The sequence below is a fragment of the Calliphora vicina genome, chromosome 5 (genome assembly GCF_958450345.1).
Source record: "Calliphora vicina chromosome 5, idCalVici1.1, whole genome shotgun sequence".
NCBI lineage: Eukaryota > Metazoa > Arthropoda > Insecta > Diptera > Calliphoridae > Calliphora > Calliphora vicina.
Window position 1 is genome coordinate 26,230,939 of NC_088784.1, and position 18,945 is coordinate 26,249,883.

General features: G+C 31.6%; 3 protein-coding genes across 3 annotated transcripts; 1 reads left to right on the forward strand and 2 right to left on the reverse strand.

The window, feature by feature from the left end:
- Window positions 1-1,162: 1,162 nt before the first annotated feature.
- On the forward strand, window positions 1,163-10,298 carry LOC135961158 (putative polypeptide N-acetylgalactosaminyltransferase 9). The gene is made up of 11 exons (XM_065512653.1): window positions 1,163-1,298; window positions 4,664-4,832; window positions 4,903-5,072; window positions 5,180-5,344; window positions 6,095-6,294; window positions 6,358-6,576; window positions 6,634-6,785; window positions 6,975-7,056; window positions 7,118-7,210; window positions 7,564-7,671; window positions 10,158-10,298. Exons 1-11 carry the CDS (start codon window positions 1,163-1,165, stop codon window positions 10,296-10,298), a joined length of 1,635 nt encoding a protein of 544 aa, XP_065368725.1.
- Window positions 10,299-10,710: 412 nt separating this feature from the next.
- Window positions 10,711-11,476, reverse strand: LOC135960874 (trypsin-1). Its single transcript, XM_065512274.1, has one exon. The coding sequence runs from the start codon at window positions 11,449-11,451 to the stop codon at window positions 10,711-10,713; it is 741 nt and encodes a 246-aa protein (XP_065368346.1). The 5' UTR covers window positions 11,452-11,476.
- Window positions 11,477-11,914: 438 nt separating this feature from the next.
- On the reverse strand, window positions 11,915-18,474 carry LOC135962227 (cilia- and flagella-associated protein 161). The gene is made up of 4 exons (XM_065514042.1): window positions 17,811-18,474; window positions 17,620-17,721; window positions 17,452-17,538; window positions 11,915-12,026 (listed from the first exon to the last, which is right to left on the reverse strand). The coding sequence occupies exons 1-4, from the start codon at window positions 18,402-18,404 to the stop codon at window positions 11,931-11,933; spliced, it is 879 nt and encodes a 292-aa protein (XP_065370114.1). The 5' UTR covers window positions 18,405-18,474; the 3' UTR covers window positions 11,915-11,930.
- Between the last annotated feature and the right edge of the window lie 471 nt (window positions 18,475-18,945).

The window sequence follows — 18,945 nt, forward strand, 5'->3', positions numbered from 1 at the left end:
TTCCAAACTACTCAGCTGATTGAAACTCAATATATAAACGGATTAAAAATTATATAAATCTGCACTTTCTAGTTTATTTTAATATTACCGAACGAACCTTTTTTAAGTTGTCATTAATTATATGGAGAAACATATAAAAAAAATGAATAATTTTACATAAACATTTTTTTAAAAAAAAAACCTCTCCAAAGAATTTAAAATTTGGACCATATTTGTACTACTGGAACCACAATACATCAAAATTGTAAAGTGATTTAAAAAGCCTTTAAAATTTTTTCGATTTTGTTGCCTTGTGTAATGTAAACTTAAGTACATATGTACATAAGCAAAGAAATCATGCCGTGAAATGAAAATATTTATTTAAAATTCTCAAATCAACTTTAATTTCTTAATGAAACAGAAACTTTAGAATTTCATTGTGCTTTTTTAAACTGAATACATTTTTTATTTTACTAAATGAAGGAAATTCTATTACTTTTAACATTATAAAAGCTATTTTAATCAATTAACTTTTTGATTCCTTGAAAAATTAATTTTAATTTATTCACACAATTCATGGTAGACCTTTTTGCAAAAAAAGAGCAACATTTCCCAACAATTATTATTCAAGTATGTATTTGAGAGAGCTGAAAATAAATGATTCAAAATAATTGGATATACTGAAGTCAAAATCTGTGGCAGCAAAAAAAGGACAAATATTAATGAAAAAATAATAATAAAGCTAAAGCAAAAACATATCTAAAAAAAACTTTAAAGGAAAACAAAGCAAATGAAAAGAGCATCAAATAAAAACATTAACATGTTATAAAACAAAAAAAAAGCAAAAAAATACAAAATTAAATCACAAATACAGCAACACACAATAATAAAACTAAATTTAAATTAAAATTAAAATAAATTGTGTTTTAGAGCAAAAAAGGAAAAGGACAAATGGAAGCAAAAACATAAAACTAAAACAAAAGGAAAGTAAAGTAAAGGAAACGGAAATCAAGTTAATGGTTTAATTTTAAAACAAGCAATAAACTCTAATAACATCCTAAAACAGAAAAGGAAAATCTAATGCCAATTTTTATAAAAGTTTTTTATTTGTCAAGCTAGAGAAATATCAAAATTAAAAGTTAAAATAACGATTATTTTCTTTAGTGTATTTTTATTTCCGATAATGACTTCGCAATTATGGCGCCGTAAAATCTCAAATTTTATTATTTATGTGGCATTGATATGGTTTGCTACCAATTTTTTAATGTTTTACAAAAAAGTGTTTCTGTCTACAGAATATCAAACGGAAAAGCAGAAAGGTGAGTTTTATTTGACTCAGTATTTGTTACATTGACTCTTCACTTCTAGTTATAGAAAAACAAGTAATAGAGCTATATTCAGCTGTACCGAATCTTATATACCCTTCACCAAAATATATTTCAAAATAAAAAATTAAAATTTTTTTTTAATTAAAAAAAAAACAAAATTCAAAAAAAAATTTTTTTCGAAATTGTTTTGTTTTAATTTTTAATTTTTTTTTTTATTTTTGAAAAAAAAAATTGTATGACAAAAAAAATTTTTTGTTAAGAAAATTCGGTTTAAAAAATATTTTTCCCGATTTGGCTCATTCTAGTTCCAAATTACTATAACCTTATATACATCGTTGCAATGGACTTTGAAATATATATCATTAGATATCCATATTGTCTATATGAATGACTTAGTAATCTAGATATAGATAAAAAAAATACGCCAAAAATCGAGGTTGTCCCGGTTTTTTCCTTAACTCTCAGCCATTTGTGGGCCGATTTTGTCGATTTTAAATAGCAACCGAGCAGGAAGAATTCCCGATAAATTGATATATCAATTATGTTTGTAAGTTATTTGGGGACTACGGAAAGTTGATTTCAACATACAGACGGATAGACGGCTATATCGACTGCGCTATCTATTACGATCCAGAATATATATATTTTGTAGGGTCGCAAATGAAAAAATGTAGAAATTACAAACGGAATGACAAACATATTAGTATACACCCATACCACCTTAGGAGATATTCGCTTTGGAAAATTAAATTTTCAAAATTCAAGACCAGTTAAGGGTTAAAAAAAAAAATTTTTCGCTAGTTCACCTTCGTGAGAAGGGTATATATAAGTTTGTCATTCCGTTTGTAATTTCCACAATATAATTTTCCGAAACTATAAAGTATATCCATTCTGGACCCTTATAGATAGCGGAGTCGATTAAGCCATGTCCGTCAGTCTGTCTGTTGAAATCAATTTTCTGAAGGCCCCAGATATCTCCGGGATCCAAATCTTCAACAATTCTGTCAGACATACTTTCGAGAATTTTGCTATTTAAAATCAGAAAAATCCGTCCATAAATAACGGAGATATGAGCAAAAATCCGAGACAACCTCTGAAAATTTCATCAAAAAACACAATGTATTGCATGCTTTGACAAAAAAGAATTTACCTAACATTGCACAGTGGGGCAGAATCAACATTTTTTGTAAATAAATCTCGCATTTCTAAACGGCTGGTCCGATCGGTATAAAATTTGACGTGGGCGTAGCCAATGAGTATTTAGGTTGTTAAGATGGGCTCTATAAATTCTCCAGGGGCGGCGCTATGAGGGCTCAAATTAGGGTACCTTCGACATGTAAAATTTTTAAACACGTGCCATTGTTTTTGTTTCTTAGCATATTTCAAAGATTTTTATATTTTTGGAAAGCGCTCGGCTAGGTCTTGACTTATCTACATTAACATATAAAAAACTGCAATATTTTTGAAGAACTGACTTTTAAAGTGGCATATTTTTAAGTATAATTGAGATATTGACTTGAATTTTTTTTGTCAGACCAAAAATTAACTTATCTAAACAAAAAAAAATTAATTCGAAATAAATGTGGATCAAACTGTTTCTAATATCTACAATCCTATTAAAATTTGTATACAAATTTTAGTTTTAGAAACTCAATAAATATGTAATATGTAATAAATTTTCAAGGTTTTTTAAATTTATTATTCTAAATAGCAAAGCGTAAAAAACCCTGTCAAAAAGTCATAGGGAATCCCGCAATTCCTAAAAATTGGACCGAAAATCCCAAAAATTATATTTTTTACAATTTTGCCCATAGTATATACATTTCCTTTTGGGCTGGGAAAATACTTTGGGATATATAGGCAACACATCAATATTTCCAAAGCTGCTTTCATTTCTCTGATCCCATGTTTGGTTTTTTACAACAGGTGGCCCAAATTTGAAATTTTTATAACAAATAGGTCAATTTCCGAAGGTCGTTGGGGCGACATGTTCGAAAAATGAAAAATGGTTTTTATAGAAAAATGTTCTATGTAAAGATACCTTACAGAAAAACATAAAATTATTATATGTTCTTAAAGAAAGTTTTTTCTTCGTAAAAGAAGTTAAGTCACCTTTTCGCCAAAAAAAACAGCAAAAATCTACTATTTTTGGTTTTTTTAATTGAAAATCGTTAATTTTCGTATCCATAATTCTGAAATCTTCTGTATGTTATTGGAAATTCAGTCCGTTGGGTCCTAAAGTACGACCTACATTTTCAAAAAAGCGGACCAAATAACAAAATTTGAAAATTTAAATATTGAAATGCCTATAACTCGGAAATTATAAAAGATAAAGAGCACTCTAAATCGTGTTTTTTTCCAGATCTAGCTGAGCGTTTTCTAAAAATATTGTTACGTTTTAACCTTTTCAAAACGTTTGTTAATTTCCTTTAAATAAACCGGATACTTTTGATTGCAAATAAAAGCCGTTTAGTAATTTGAAAATTATAACAACTCTTTATTTATTTAAAATGTACAACAACAGAATTAAATAGTCACTCAATGTTTTTTATACACGTTGATAAATTCGCAGAAATACAGACACAGTATATAATGTACACGAATTCACTTGAAAAACACAGCACACTTTAAGGCACTCAGTTGATGTTTATTCGAAAAGCGTCACTGATAAACTCACTAACGACTGCAACCTCTGTCACTATTTATAACACTGCCATCTGCACTCTAGATTTCTCTTTAACTGTCTAGAGGTTTCTAATACATACGCCATCTGTGGTGTACTTTCTAAAATGTTCTTTAACTGAATATTCGAATTCGAATATACGGTCGCAGCAAACAGCGTTGCCAACTTACGATCAATGGTCAACTGAAAGCTTTTTCAATGTTAATAATGCCCACAGATATGTTACAGTTTGCTATAACAGCACTGTTATTTGAAAGCATTAGGCTACTTTTAAATCAGTCGTTAAAATCGTTATATTTGAATTCATGTACAATTTCGTAACGATATAAAAATCTTTTAAAGCGGATTGAAAACAAATGACACGTGTTTAAAAATGTTACATGTTAAAGGTACCCTACTTTGAATGCCCATATCGCCTCCCCTGTAAAACTTGTAGTGCCCATTTTAATAATTTAAACTTAGGTACTCCTTGGCTACGCTCACGTCAAATTTTATCCCTATGGGACCAGCAGTTTAGAAATGCCGGATTTATTTCCATAAAATTTTGATTCTGCCCCACTGTGCATTCATTTAAGTTTTAATTCATTGTCATTTCTATGTTGAATTTTCTATTCACACTCCGTTCATTTAATTCATTTATACACATTTCTTTATTGAACCCTATTCTAAACAGTTATTCCCCAGTATCCCGGTGATAGGGGCACATCCGTTCATTTGCCCCTAAAACTATCAAAGAAAGTTTTAAAACTCATAAACCAAGGATGGATGAACAATAAGTTCAATCAATATGTTTCGGATTTGATACCATTAAACAGATCTCTACTGGATGTTCAAGATGAATGGTAATTATGGATCCTAAGAATTTTAGTCATCAAAATTGTATATAAAAATATTTATCTCATCTGTATTTAGGTGTAAGCAACCGGGTCGTTTTCTAAAAGATTTACCAGTTACCGATGTTATTATATGTTTTCACAATGAGGCCTGGTCCACCTTGGTGCGTACTGTACTCTCTGTAATAAATCGTTCGCCTGAGCATTTAATAAAGCAAATTATTCTGGTAGATGATTTTTCGGATATGGGTGAGTATTAAAGTCCATGAGCTATTCCAATTACTTCTTTAATTTAAAAGCAAATAATTCAGAATTGAGTGTGGACGTTTTACTTTAAATATGTTTCTAATTTTCAGCTCATCTTAAAGAACCACTTAATGAATACTTTGCATTATACCCAAAAGTTAAAATAGTTCGGGCCACAAAAAGAGAGGGTATAATACGGTCCAGATTGCTGGGTATGAAATATTCCACAGCACCAGTATTAACATATTTAGATTCACATTGTGAATGTACAGAAGGTAAAAACATTAAAACTAATTTTATGTAAACAAGTAAGAGAGCTATATTCGGCTATGCCGAATCTTATATACCCTTCACCAAATTATACTTCAAAATAAAAATTTTAAATATTTTTAGGTAAAAAAAAATTTTTTTTCTAAAGTTATTTTTGGTATTTTTTTGAAATTTTATTTTTGGAAATTTTTTTTGGAAATTTAAATTTTTTTTTTTAAATTTTTATTTTTTTTCCAATTTTTTTTTTTAATATTTAGCGAAAAAAAAAACTTTTGGTAAAAAAAAAATTCGGGTTAAAAAAAAAAATTTCCGGTTTTGACCCATTGTAGGTCCAACTTACTATGGTCTTATATACGCAAAGGGCTTTGAAATATCTATCATTAGATATCCATATTGTCTATATTAATGACTTAGTAATCCAGATATAGGTCAAAAATCGAGGTTGTACTGATTTTTTCCTTATATCTCAGCCATTTGTAGACCGATTTTCTCGACTTTAAACCCAGACAGAAGAATTCCGGAGATATTGATGTATGAATCATGTAAGTTATTTGGGGGCTTTGAAAAGTTGATTTCAACAGACAGACGGACATAGCTTAATCGACTCCGCTATCTATAAGGATCCAGAATATATATACTTTATAGGGTCGGAAAATTATATTGTGGAAATTACATACGGAATGACAAACTTATATATACCTTTCTCACGATGGTGAAGGGTATAAAAATAAATGCTACTATTGTCTTCTACTTAGGTTGGTTGGAGCCCCTGCTCGATCGCATAGCTCTCAATTCTACCACCGTTGTCACACCCTTTATCGATACAATCGATAAGGAAACTTTTGAATATTTGGTTCCTCGTCTTAAAAGTACAAAATTTCTGGGAGGTTTTACTTGGTATTTAGAATACTCATGGTTTGAAGCTTCCAACGAAAGAATGATGATGCATCATAAGGTGAGTACAAAATTCGGACAATTATTCGATCTATTAGCTTAATTTTTTACCTTTTAAAAATAGAATGCAATGGATCCATATTATACACCCACCATTGCCGGCGGTTTATTTTCCATAGATCGTAAGTTTTTCGAACATTTGGGTACCTACGATTCGGCTTACGAATATTGGGGTTCTGAGAATCTAGAGTTGAGCTTTAAAACATGGATGTGTGGTGGCAGATTGGAAGTGGTTTATTGCTCGCGGGTGGGTCATGTATTTAGGAATGAGACTCCCTATAATGTTAGTATTTTATTAAATAAATTGTTGATTTTATGATAAAAGTAAAATGATTTTTAGTATCCTTCGGCTATAGAGGTTATTGTAAAAAATGCTATACGTTTGGCCGAGGTTTGGATGGATGATTATGCTCATATTTATTATAAAATTCTGGGTCAAAAATTTAATTTAACAGCTGGCTTGGGTGATGTTAGTGATCGTAAACAATTGCGGTAAGTTGTTTGAGGACAGAATTGGATCTTGGGAGAGAGTTAAGGCAGCTTAACCCATTTTAACTATGACTAAGGCTTAATCATGGTTAAACTGGGTTAAGCTGAATTTAGTTATTAGACCTTAGAAAAAACTAGAAAAAATCTCTTTAGATTTTTATGTATGACTTTATTTAATTTTTATATTTTTAGTAAAAATTTAGGTTGCAAAAGCTTTAAATGGTATTTGGAAAATGTTTATCCCGAGAAATTTGTACCAGTTGCTATAGGGGCGGTAAGAATTTGGAGGATTTTTCTTCATTTTGTGGAATATAGTCTTCTTTTTTCATTTACAGATCACTCAAATTGACACAAATTTATGCCTCGATGCAATTGAAGCCGTTGGAAAAGTTAATATTTTTGAATGTCATAATCAAGGCGGAAATCAGGTAATTAGTAATCGACAAAATCATAACAACCTCACCAAGACACAAATGTTAGTTCTGTGGAATGTGATAAATGTTTTTATCATGTTTTTGTTTTGCCAGATAGATAGTGTTGCTTTAAAGATTTGCCATTAGATTTTTGTCCGATTATTTTGAAGTGCATTTCGATCGCCAGATATAATATGCCATTACGACTCATGATGAATAACATAAATGTCGTTTTTTCAGTTTCGATTCCCGACTGACTCTCTAATATTTTTCAATATAATGACCAAATATTTCTCATGAACTTAGTTGTATTATTATATAACATCAAGATCTAACATATTTCCATATATTTTTGTTTTTTAATATAGTTGTGGATGCTTACTGATTTAGGGGAAATTCGTAAAGAAGAATTTTGCTTAACTGCCAATGGGACTGAGCCGGTTTTAAAATCATGCTTTTATGGCAAAGAGAAGAGTGTAAGTATTAATTAGCTATTCAATTAAGATTAATATGTTGATATTATTTTGTTAATCGTGTGTAACAAAATCCGAAAGTTGCAACACAGCGAACTGAAATAAAAAATCATACAAAATATCTTCATTAAATGAAACCGATCCGACTTTTATCCAATTAAATCCGTATAGAAATACATATATATAGAAATATATAGAAATACATTGTACAGTGGGATAGAATATTTTGGAAATAAATCTGTAATTTATAACCGGCTGCTCTGATTGCCAAGAAATAGCACAGAGGCATAAGAAAAGAGTATTTGAGACCTAAAAGCTGCGCTTTGAGAAGTTTGTTGCAGTACTCTTCTGAGTTATCTCTTTGGAAGAAGAAATCTTTCAATATCTGAATTTCCAAAAATAGAAAATTTTTGCTTTTTTTGGGAGAAAATGTGATTTAACTCTGTTTTTATTAAAAAAAAAACTAACTTTAAGAACATATAATAATTTTAAGTTTTTCCGTAAGGTAACTTTATGGAGAACAATTTTATATAAAAAACATGTCCTATTTTTCGAATATGTAGTTCCTACGCCCTTCGGAATTTGACCTATTTTTAAAAAAAAAAAATCAACTTTGTGCCACATGTTCTAAAATCCCAAAGCTGGAATCAGAAAACGGAAAGCAGCTTTGAAAACCTTGATGTGTTCCCTATTTATCCACAAAGTATTTTCCCAGCCCCAAAGGAAATGTAATTGTAAAAAATACCATTTTTGGGATTTTCACTAAAATTTTTAGGAATTGCGGGATTCCCTTTGATCTTTTGACAAGTTTTTTTACACTTTCGAATGACAAATTTAAAAAACTTTATTACATACTAGCTGACCCGACACACGTTGTCCGGTCCAAGTTAAAAAAATGCTTGTGTTCGATTTGTGAATTTGTGAGAAGCGGTTTGAAAAGGGTAAAAATAGTTAATAAGAAAAAAAAAACGTATTATTGAATGATCATTTTTATTCATATAGGACATAGAATAAAATATACATAGAATCGCTACTGAGAGACAAAGAACCAAAGTTTGTTGTGAAAAACCTTGCAACAATAGAATACATGTAAATCAATGTACATATTTTGAGTTTTTATATAAAAAATCGATTTTTGTTAAGAAATATGAGTGATCACAGATCGAGCTCCTTTTCTTTATTCAACGCTTATTGGCCAAGTTATTAGCGAATTTACATATTATGAGCTTTTGTACAAAAAATTTTGGTCTGAAAAATTAGTGATCACAGATCGAGCACCTTTTCATGATTAACCGCTTATTGGCCAAGTTATTAGCGAATTTCATTATTTGTTAAGAAATATGAGTGATCCCAGATCGAGCTCCTATTCATGATTCAACGCTTATTGGCCAAGTTATATTTGGAGTTATATGAGTGATCACAGATCGAGCTCCTTTTATTGATTCAAGGCTTATTCAAGGCTTATATCAAGGCCAAGTTATTAGAGAATTTAGATATTTTGAGTTTTTATATAAAAAATCGATTTTTGGTCAGAAATATGAGTGATCACAGATCGAGCTCTTTTTCTTGATTAAACGCTTATTGGCCAAGTTATATTTGGAGTTTTTATATAAAAAATCGATATGAGTGATCGAGCTCATTTTATTGATTCAAGGCTTATTGGCCAAGTTATTAGCGAAGTTAGATATTTTGAGTTTTTATATAAAAAATCGATTTTTATTAAGAGTGATCACAGTTCGAGCTTCTTTTCTTGATTCAACGCTTATTGGCCAAGTTATTAGCGAATTTAGATATTTTGAGTTTTTATATAAGTAATCGAATTTTGGTCTGAAATATGATTATATTTTGCAGATGTATTTAATAAGTGGGCGTATTAGTGGACGTGGACAATTTTTATTTATGTAAACATTTTTGCGGACTATGTTTTGCGAACATTAAAATCGGTCCAGGCGTCCTGCGATTTTAGATATGTCGAAAAAAAATTGGAGTGGTCAATTTTTCTTTCAGTAAAAACTTAAATTGGATTACTATGACCATTTAAACAAAAAATTAGCCAAATCGGTTCAGCCGTTTTCCGATTTTAGATAAATCGAAAAAAAGTGGGCGTGGTCAATTTTTCATTCCGCTATGATCCACATTTATTCCGAACAACTATTTTTTTTGTTTAGATTTGTTAATTTTTTGCTCTAATTAAAAAAAATTTCAAGTCAATATCTCAATTAGATACAAAAATATCTGTCCTTCAAAAATATTGCACTTTTACGCAGTATTTTAATGTGACTAATTCAGAACCATTGACTTGTTGTTGAATAACACTGTGAGTAATTTTTTAATTCATGGAATATAATCATATACGGACACCACTACGTGATAAAAGACCGGATTTCATTATGAGAAAGTAAAATATTAGTCAATCCCAAAAAAGGCGACAAAATTGTAGCGCTCTGACATGTTTTTAATTCGTATTCTTTCTTTTTAACTCTTTCCAGCACTGGCTGTTCAACAATGTGACTAATGTGATTTCCAACAAAAATACCAAACAATGTTTGTCCCTTAGTTCAAATCGTCGATACGTTACAATGGAAACATGTCGCAAAAAAAGTTGGCGTCAACGGTGGACCTTAAAGTGAAAAATATTTAATAAACTACAAATTAAATTTACAATGCATAAATTGAAATAAAATATTTGTTAAGGTTTGCTTCCCTGAACTATGCATATAAGTACAAAATAATTAACTATTGTGAATAACTCAAGGTTCTTGTCTTTAGTAAGCAATTAGCTAAGTTCTTCACCCTCATCAAAGCATTAGTGCTTCTCAAACTGTAAGTAAAAACAGTATTTGACTTAACTATAGAAACAATTTAATAATTATTTTGATTTTGTGCATTAAAATTTATTATAAAGCAAATGTTACAAAATGTGTGCTAAAATATTTTAATTTAAAAAAAATGTTTTTAAGAGACTTTTACTAAATTATTTTAAATAAGTCATGCTAAATTTATAAACCAAATCCATTTTCCTATTGCCTTGAATTATTTAAATTAAACTCCCGAATTTTGCTTGATCCAAGAACGCAAAGCACCCACATAAGTGTACATGGCAGGTTTGCCTTGAGCACCACAACCGAAACCCCAGGATACAACACCGAACAATTTATTCTCCACCGTCAAGGGGCCACCACTGTCACCTTGGCAAGAGCTAACCTGTCCACTGGGATGGCCAGCACAGATCATACGATCGGTGACACCGGGAATATTTTTGGGATTACAGAAGTCACGGCTCCACAGCTGAACATCGGCGAATTTCAATTTGTTGGGCAACTGGAGATTGCCATTGATGGCGCCAAAACCGCTAATGGTGGCCAAAGTGTCGGCGGCAAAATTAGCATCAGGTCCAGCCATTTCGATTTTGTCAACGGTGGAGGAACCCAATTTCAAGGGTTGGCTGAGTTTAATAAGCGACATATCGAAGTCCTGAGACTGGGGATTGTATTGAGGATGTATGATGAATTGGGCTATGTTTAAAGCCTGGCCACCGCCAGCCAATAAATCGGTGGTGCCCACAATAACTTTCATTTGTGAAGGACTCTGGCCAATGGTGCAGTGAGCTGCCGTTACTATAAAATTTTCCGAAATTATAGAACCACCACAGTGATGACGACCCTTCAGTTGTAGCGAGACTTGGAAGGGAAATTGGCCAGGAGTGGCAAATTGCCCACCAATAATACGAGAGGCACAGGATATATGACCCAACAATACCGATAATATTACCAAGAACAACATTTTGTTTTTTTTATTATTATTTTTACACAAATAGTTATTTTTGCTTTAGTTGGCTGAAACTGCTCGAATTTGAACTGATTTCAAGTTGTAAAATAACATTCTTTTATACCAAAATTTACTTAATATAACTTTAAGTTCTAAATCATTAATTTGCTGGGTTCTCTATGGGGCGCCTAAATTTCAGTGTTAACATTCTAATGTTAATGATTTTCATGACCTGATTTGTTTGGAATAAGCAAACTCTACTATTTGTTTTTCACTTTGTTATCAGTGTCACATAGTTTGTGACATACTAAAATTGGCAATAGCGAATTTTTGACATTTCCTCGTGCTGTGATTTAAGTCTAAACAAGTTTAACCTGATTAAATGCGTTAGTTTTAATTAATTCAAATTATTTTAAATAATTTATTTAATGCAAATACAAGAATTTTGTTATTTTATGTTAAAAGTTTTAGAATTCTTTGGAAATGTTACTTTTTTAATTAAATTGATGCCCATTACTTATCATCCAAATATTTTTCCAGGTTTCACGTTTGAAAATATTTTTATAATTTTGTACCGAGACCAAGAATTCCTGAAAAAGAGAATATGAACTACATTAAAGCTACAGAAATTAATAGGAATTTTAAAATTTCCCTTGTTCATCTATTTACGTTGTAATGATAATAGCAGATGTTTTAGGATTACTATTTATACCCTACACCACCATAGTGGGGAGGGTATTATGCGTTTGTGCAGATGTTTGTAACGCCCAATAATATTAAAGTATACCGATCGACTTAGAATTACTTTCTGAGTCGATTAAACGATGTCCGTCCGTCCGTCTGGTCGGCTGGCTAGCTGTCCATGTAAACCTTGTGCGCATAGTACAGGTCACAATTTTAAAGATAATTCGATCAAATTTAGTACATATTATTTTTTTGGCCCAAGGACCAAGCCTATTAAAACTGGCTGAAATCGGTCCATTATTTCACCTAGCCCCCATACAAATGTCCTTCCGAAATTGGACTTTATCGGCCATAAATGTTTAATTTATAAATGTATCTCCACAAATTGCGCTCCAAATAAGTTTTATATATACAAAATTCATGGCACCAAATTTTGTTACGATCGGTCCATAATTAGTCATAGCTTCCGAAAATCACTTTAACGTGCATAAATCGCTTAAAAATGTTGGTATACTCACAAAATTCAACATAGTTAACTTTAATATAGACATAAATCACACGACCTAATTTCATGGTGATCGGTCCATAATTGGTCATAGCTCTCATATAAGGCCCACTCCGAAAATCACTCAAAAATATAAATTATTGAAATTTTAAAAGAAAAATGTTTTAGCTATTTTACTTAGTGTAGGGTATTATATGGTCGGGCTTGACCGACCATACCTTCTTATTTGTTATATTTACCACAAAAAGATGGACGGGATATTGAGTTTCTCATTCCGTTTGTAACATATGGAAATTTTGGTCATAGAACCAAAAGGATATATATTCTAGGTCTTGAAAAAAATGGAATACGGGTCTGAAATTGTTCCCACATATTCCTTGTTAATTAGAAACGTATAGTTCTAACTGGGTAAAATCAGTCAAGTAGAACCAGAGTTACGGACCAATGTGTGACACAGCCTCCACTAAAGATGATTTTTTCAAAAATGTTTTGCTACGGGGACTTTTTGAATGAAACACAGGTTTTTGGATCTTCAACATAGTCTCCTTTGAGCTCTATATACTCTGTTCAACGTTTCTCCAATTTTGTGTCTTCCAAAAAATAAGATTTGTCGATGTCATCAAAATAAGTATTTGTTAAAAAGAAGTGGATAATCATCAACTTATATATGCTTGATGTTGACGGTGATGGCATAGCCAACGTCGTTCCCAAAGAAATGTTAACCGATGACGCCTCCAGCCCATAATCCACACTGAATCAGCTACCTATAGCGCTCGCCATTGACGGTGATGGCATGAGCCGTCCCGTTGAAACCACAAGTCGACGGTGTCCATAGCATCCAATTCAGTCCAAAAGAAGTAGATAATCATCGACTTATTTATGCTCGTCGTTGATGGTGATGGCATGACCAACGTCGATCTCAAAGAAATATGGACCGATGGCTCCGCCAGCCCATAATCCTCACCAAACAGTGACTTTTTCTCGATGCATTGGACGCTTTTGGATGTCATGTGGATGTTTATCTTCCCAAATTCGACAATTTTATTTGTTGACATACCTATCTATTCATTTAGAAATGGTCCTGACCGTAAAAAGAACGAAGCGCTCAAAACGTTGCCCGAACAGAATATCCATATTGATGAAATTCATTTGCACGTGATTGGATCATTTGGACGCTAAATAGTGATTTGGCAAAACAAACTGAATAAATGACAGACAATTCGACAGATATAGCTTCGATAATATGGCCGCTGACAACTGTCACAGTTGGGAAGTCCAAATTTTTTGAAGATGGGTTCATAATTCATCATAGCTCACATATAAGGATCATTTCCGAAAATATATATATCACGTCAAAATTCGACATACATTTATTTTCCTCATATTTTATCACTGATTACATACAGTTTGTCAAAAAATTCTTTGCACATAGAGAAAAAATAACAAAATTTCAAAGAAAACATTGATTACTAATGTAAATAATCAACTTCTTTATTATTTTCAACACATTTTTTATAAACATATGTTTATTAATATAATAGATATCAAAAAAATTAATTTCAATAAAACCATTCATATTTATAATAAAAAAGGACAAAAAAAATCAATTTTTATACTGTCAAATAAATGTTTGCACAGTCGATAAAATATTAAGTTTGTGATACATTTTCAGGGTTTTAGCTGCTAATATATTGTGTGTCAAACTTGAGCATCAATTACGGCTGCCCATTGAGTTAATTAGCTTAGGGATATCATATTCCAAGGGTATTTTGTCCCACTCATCTTTAATTTATTCGTTTTGATTCTTTGGCGATACTTTTCCCACTTTTTTCTTTAAATGTACCCACAAATTTTTGATATGGTTAATATCAGGACTTCGGGCAGGGGTATCAATAATTTTTGTACAGTTATATAGTAACCACGACCAAATAAATAAGAGTTATGTTTGGGATCATTGTCTAGTAATATCATAATATTAATAGGCAAGTCGATTTCTTTAGACCCCTTTTACGCTCACATTATACATTCAATTTCGGCAAGATATATACCATTTTAAAGGTATTTGTTCACAGAAGTGCAGAATATATATTTTATTGAAATCGGTTCAGTTTTTAGGAGTTATTTGTTGTTGTAAATAAATAAGAGAAACAATTAAACAGTATTGATTTCGCTCTGTTTTAAGTGAGAGTTCTGATAGCAAACAAAGAAGAAGACCTTAGTAATTTAAAGTCGCCTTAAAAAATATATTTTGAAGGTGTTTTTTTGTATTTTCTAACTATCAAAGGTTTATAAAACAAAATTTCCATTCAAAATTTGTTTTATAAACCTTTGACAAATTTAAAAACTGTTTATGCATATGGGGTTAAATATGTAATTGTACATACAAGTAAATAGTTATTTTATAAAATGTACAGAACTATATTTAATTGTGACGGTTTTCAATCTTTATACGAATCAATTACTTCTCACTGCAAGAATTTTAATCGAAAATGGGAAAAGTACATAGTAGTTATTTCTAAATATTTTGTGAACTATAATTGCAAGATTCTTCAAACTTAGTCTAAATGGCTATTTTATAATTTTGCATAGTTTCGCTGAAATTGTTCGGGATTGGAATAGTGGGCGGGGCACACCCTATACAAAGTATATAATTACTTTCGAATATCTGTAGAACTATAATCGTAAAAGTGTTTAAACTTTTAGCGAATTAATTTCTTATTACTGTGCGGAGTTTAGCTGAATATAGACGGAATTAGATTAGAGGGCATAGCACCCAAAATAGGAGGGGTCGGAAAAGGATAACTAAATACAAAGTAATAATTGCAAAGTTCTTCAAACTTTGTCCGCATAGCTCTCTTACCATTTTACACATTTGAAAATGGTCGGGATTGCATTAGTGGTTGTGGCACAAAGTAAATAATTAATTTTGAATATCTGGAGAACTATTTATAATTCTAAAAGAATTTAAACTCTGTATCAATCAATTTATTCATTCTACTGAGGTTAGCTAAAAACGAATTTATTCCCTGTTCCCTGTTCGAAGTTTAGCTAAGCTTGATATTTACATAAAAGGTTTAAAAATCGGTGCGATCAGAGCAGTGGAGTGGTATTTCCCATACAAAATTAGTTAGTTATTTTCGAATATCAAGTGAACTGTAATTGAGAGATTCTTATTTTCGTATTTCCATTCATATTTTTTTAATTTTACTAGGTTAGGGGTAGCGAAGTGCACCGGGTTATGCTAGTTTGTATTAAAACTTGTTTGAATTTACCGGGTCAACAAAACCGTCAATTATTTCGTCAATATTTTATCCAAAATCCTGATTACCCCTACTCCCTTACTAGATATACAACCCCATACCATAACTGAAAGCTTTCCAAACTTAACTGTAGGAATTAATTTTTTGTTTTCTAGAGCTGTCAGAGGTTTTCGCCAAACTTTTTGGATTCCATCATGACAGTACAACATTATTTTTATCTCATCAGAAAAAATTTAGTTGTCCCAGCACTCTGGAGGGAGTAAAATGTGCTCTATAGAAAATCTTAATCGTTTCTCAATATTTTTGATTTAGAGCAGGGGTTTTTTCCTAGCCATTCCTGAAGAATATTTGTGTTTTAGTAGTGTTTCATGTGATACTCTTAGCCCATAATCATTTTCCACTTGCAGATTTTCCTTTATAATAATAAAAATACTAAAAGTATAATCTTTTTCGAAATGCGATTTCCTGCCAATATTTTTATTTAAATATAAAGTCACTTATAGAACTTAAAAAAATAATTATTAACTAAACGCTATGCAACCTCTTTCAAATGCGATAACATTCATAAAAAGGCCTATTTGCACAAAATTCGAGTATATTTAACCAATTTTTTGTTTTCTTCACTCAGTATGCAAAGATTTTTTTGACACCATTCATATTGAAAAAAAATATATATTATTGTTGTTGGTGTTATGTTGGTTACTTCTGGTGTCCCCCCAGGTAGGCATCTTGGACCTATTCTCTTCTTCCTGTTCATCAATGACCTTTCGGAAGTTTTAAATATTTGCAATATTTAAATGTATGCGACTGATCTTAAAATCTTTTAGAACTTCTCTCAATATGTTGATAATTTTTATCTCCAATCCGATTTAAACAATTTATTGTTCTGGTGCAGTGAAAACTTAATGGAATTAAATTTAAGCTTAATTATTTCTGTCAACTATTCTTTGGGTAAATAAAAGCTTTAATCTATTGAAAATTTCCTTGATCTCGGAATTTCACAAGACCATAAATTGAACTTTGCACTTACGATGACAATAAATAAAGCTAGAGAGTACTTGTATTTATAAAATGTTGGGCTATGGAATTTAGCGACCCTTACATCACAAAACAACTTTACATCTCTTTGCAAGACCTATATTGGAATATGGCTATGTTATCTGCGATACTTATTACAATATTCATGTTCAGAGAGTAGAGTCTTTTTTCGTGGAATATAGAAAAAAAACATCCATCATCCAAGATTGGTCCATATTTGGTCATAGGTCCATATAAAGATCACATTAACTTAAATAAAAATCTTATAAATATCGATCAGTTGTATTTCAAAATCATATTATAGTTTTTGTGACGATCAGTCCAAATTTTCCATAGGTTTCATATCTAGAAAAATCTTAATTATGCTAATCCTGTGATCATTATTCTGCAGAGTTCAAAACCTTTCAGTCCGGCTGAAAGCTCGCAGTAGTTTTTTATGCGTAGCCTGTACCAACTTTAGTGAATATTCTAGTACCAATACACTGCTTGCTTTAAAAGGGGTAATTCTTTGAATAAAAGATAACTTACCATTCCAAATAAAGTTTGAATCACCACATTTTCGGCAGCCAAATTACGATTTGTGGCTGAGTGGGTTATAACCAAAGGTTTGTTGCTCTTTATAGGAATAACAGGAACAAATTAAATATTTTAATTGAATAAATAGAAAAATATAAGGGAATAAAGAAACTCTATTACCGGCAATGGCGTTCCATCAGTTTCAAAACGTTGACTGGGATCAACATGTTGACAAAACCAATTTGTATAAGCCGAAGGTATTAATTTGCCGGGACCACAATTCTGGAAAACAAAAAATTTATATTTGAATCTAAAACATTACAACCAAATACCATTTAGGAATACAAAGAGAACGAACTCCCTGCACTTACCCTCTTCAAACACAAACCCAATTTTAAATTCAACTCTCCATACTTCCTGGAACTAAATGTGGACGTTATCATAGACGTCAAATCAGCCGACTTTTGAGCACTATACAATAACAAGGGATCATTACTGGTCTCCACACATTCCAAACGAAAATGTTGACCATATTTTAACAATTCATTGGTGCGTTCCTTGTCATCACTACTAACAATACGAAATGAATTGCGTACACAAGGTTTCACCGAAGGAGCTATTGTCAACTCACACTCATCATTGATCTTCTGACTGTGCCTAACCACACGTTCATTCACAGTCACCGAGAGAGCCGGATGAACATCTGAATTGTCATATTCACAGATCTGCATGTTATAAGGCATCAGTTGTACAACGGCTCCAAAACGTATATTCTCTTTGGGTGCCTCGAGTACGATTTCTTTGTGGAAATTATCGAAAAGTTGTCGTGTCTTTTCGACCAGCAATTCGCCACGATCGCGGAGATTTTTGAAAACACGAATTTTATCTTGTTCCAGGCAAATGTCTTCGAACCAATTGCCCAGACGAACGTTAGGTTGATAACGAGAACGAGAGGCAAGAGACATGGTTTAGGAAAAAAATTAATAAAATAAAACTGTCTTCAAAAAAAATTATAATTTGTGTCAAAAAGGTAATAGAGATTCCAGAGTTTACAAATTGAATTAAATTGTTCCCCACGGAGAAGGAAACTGAAGCAAAACATATATGAATGCTATCCAAAATGAGGAAAGCCTACATCATAGTGAATAACACAGTGCAACACTAGGTTGCATGTACACCACTACGTGATAAAATACCAAAAAGACACGGGTCCCACGGCCCAAAGTCATGAACTTTTTTGTCAAAATTCCGAACTGTTTGCTGGTATGAACCTGAGAAAATGATCACTTTTTTGCAAAACTTACACCGATCCCCCAAATCTTTGGGGGCCCATAAAAAAAAGTGCATGACTTTGGGCAAAACTGGGAGACAGGGGTCTTTTTTTGTCTTTTATCATGTAGTGGCATCCGTATATGGTTATATTTCCATGACTCAGAAAAGAGATCTCGACAAGTGTATCTATGTAGGTAGTGGCTTTTACGTTGTACACTTTCGGAAGAAGTAAGT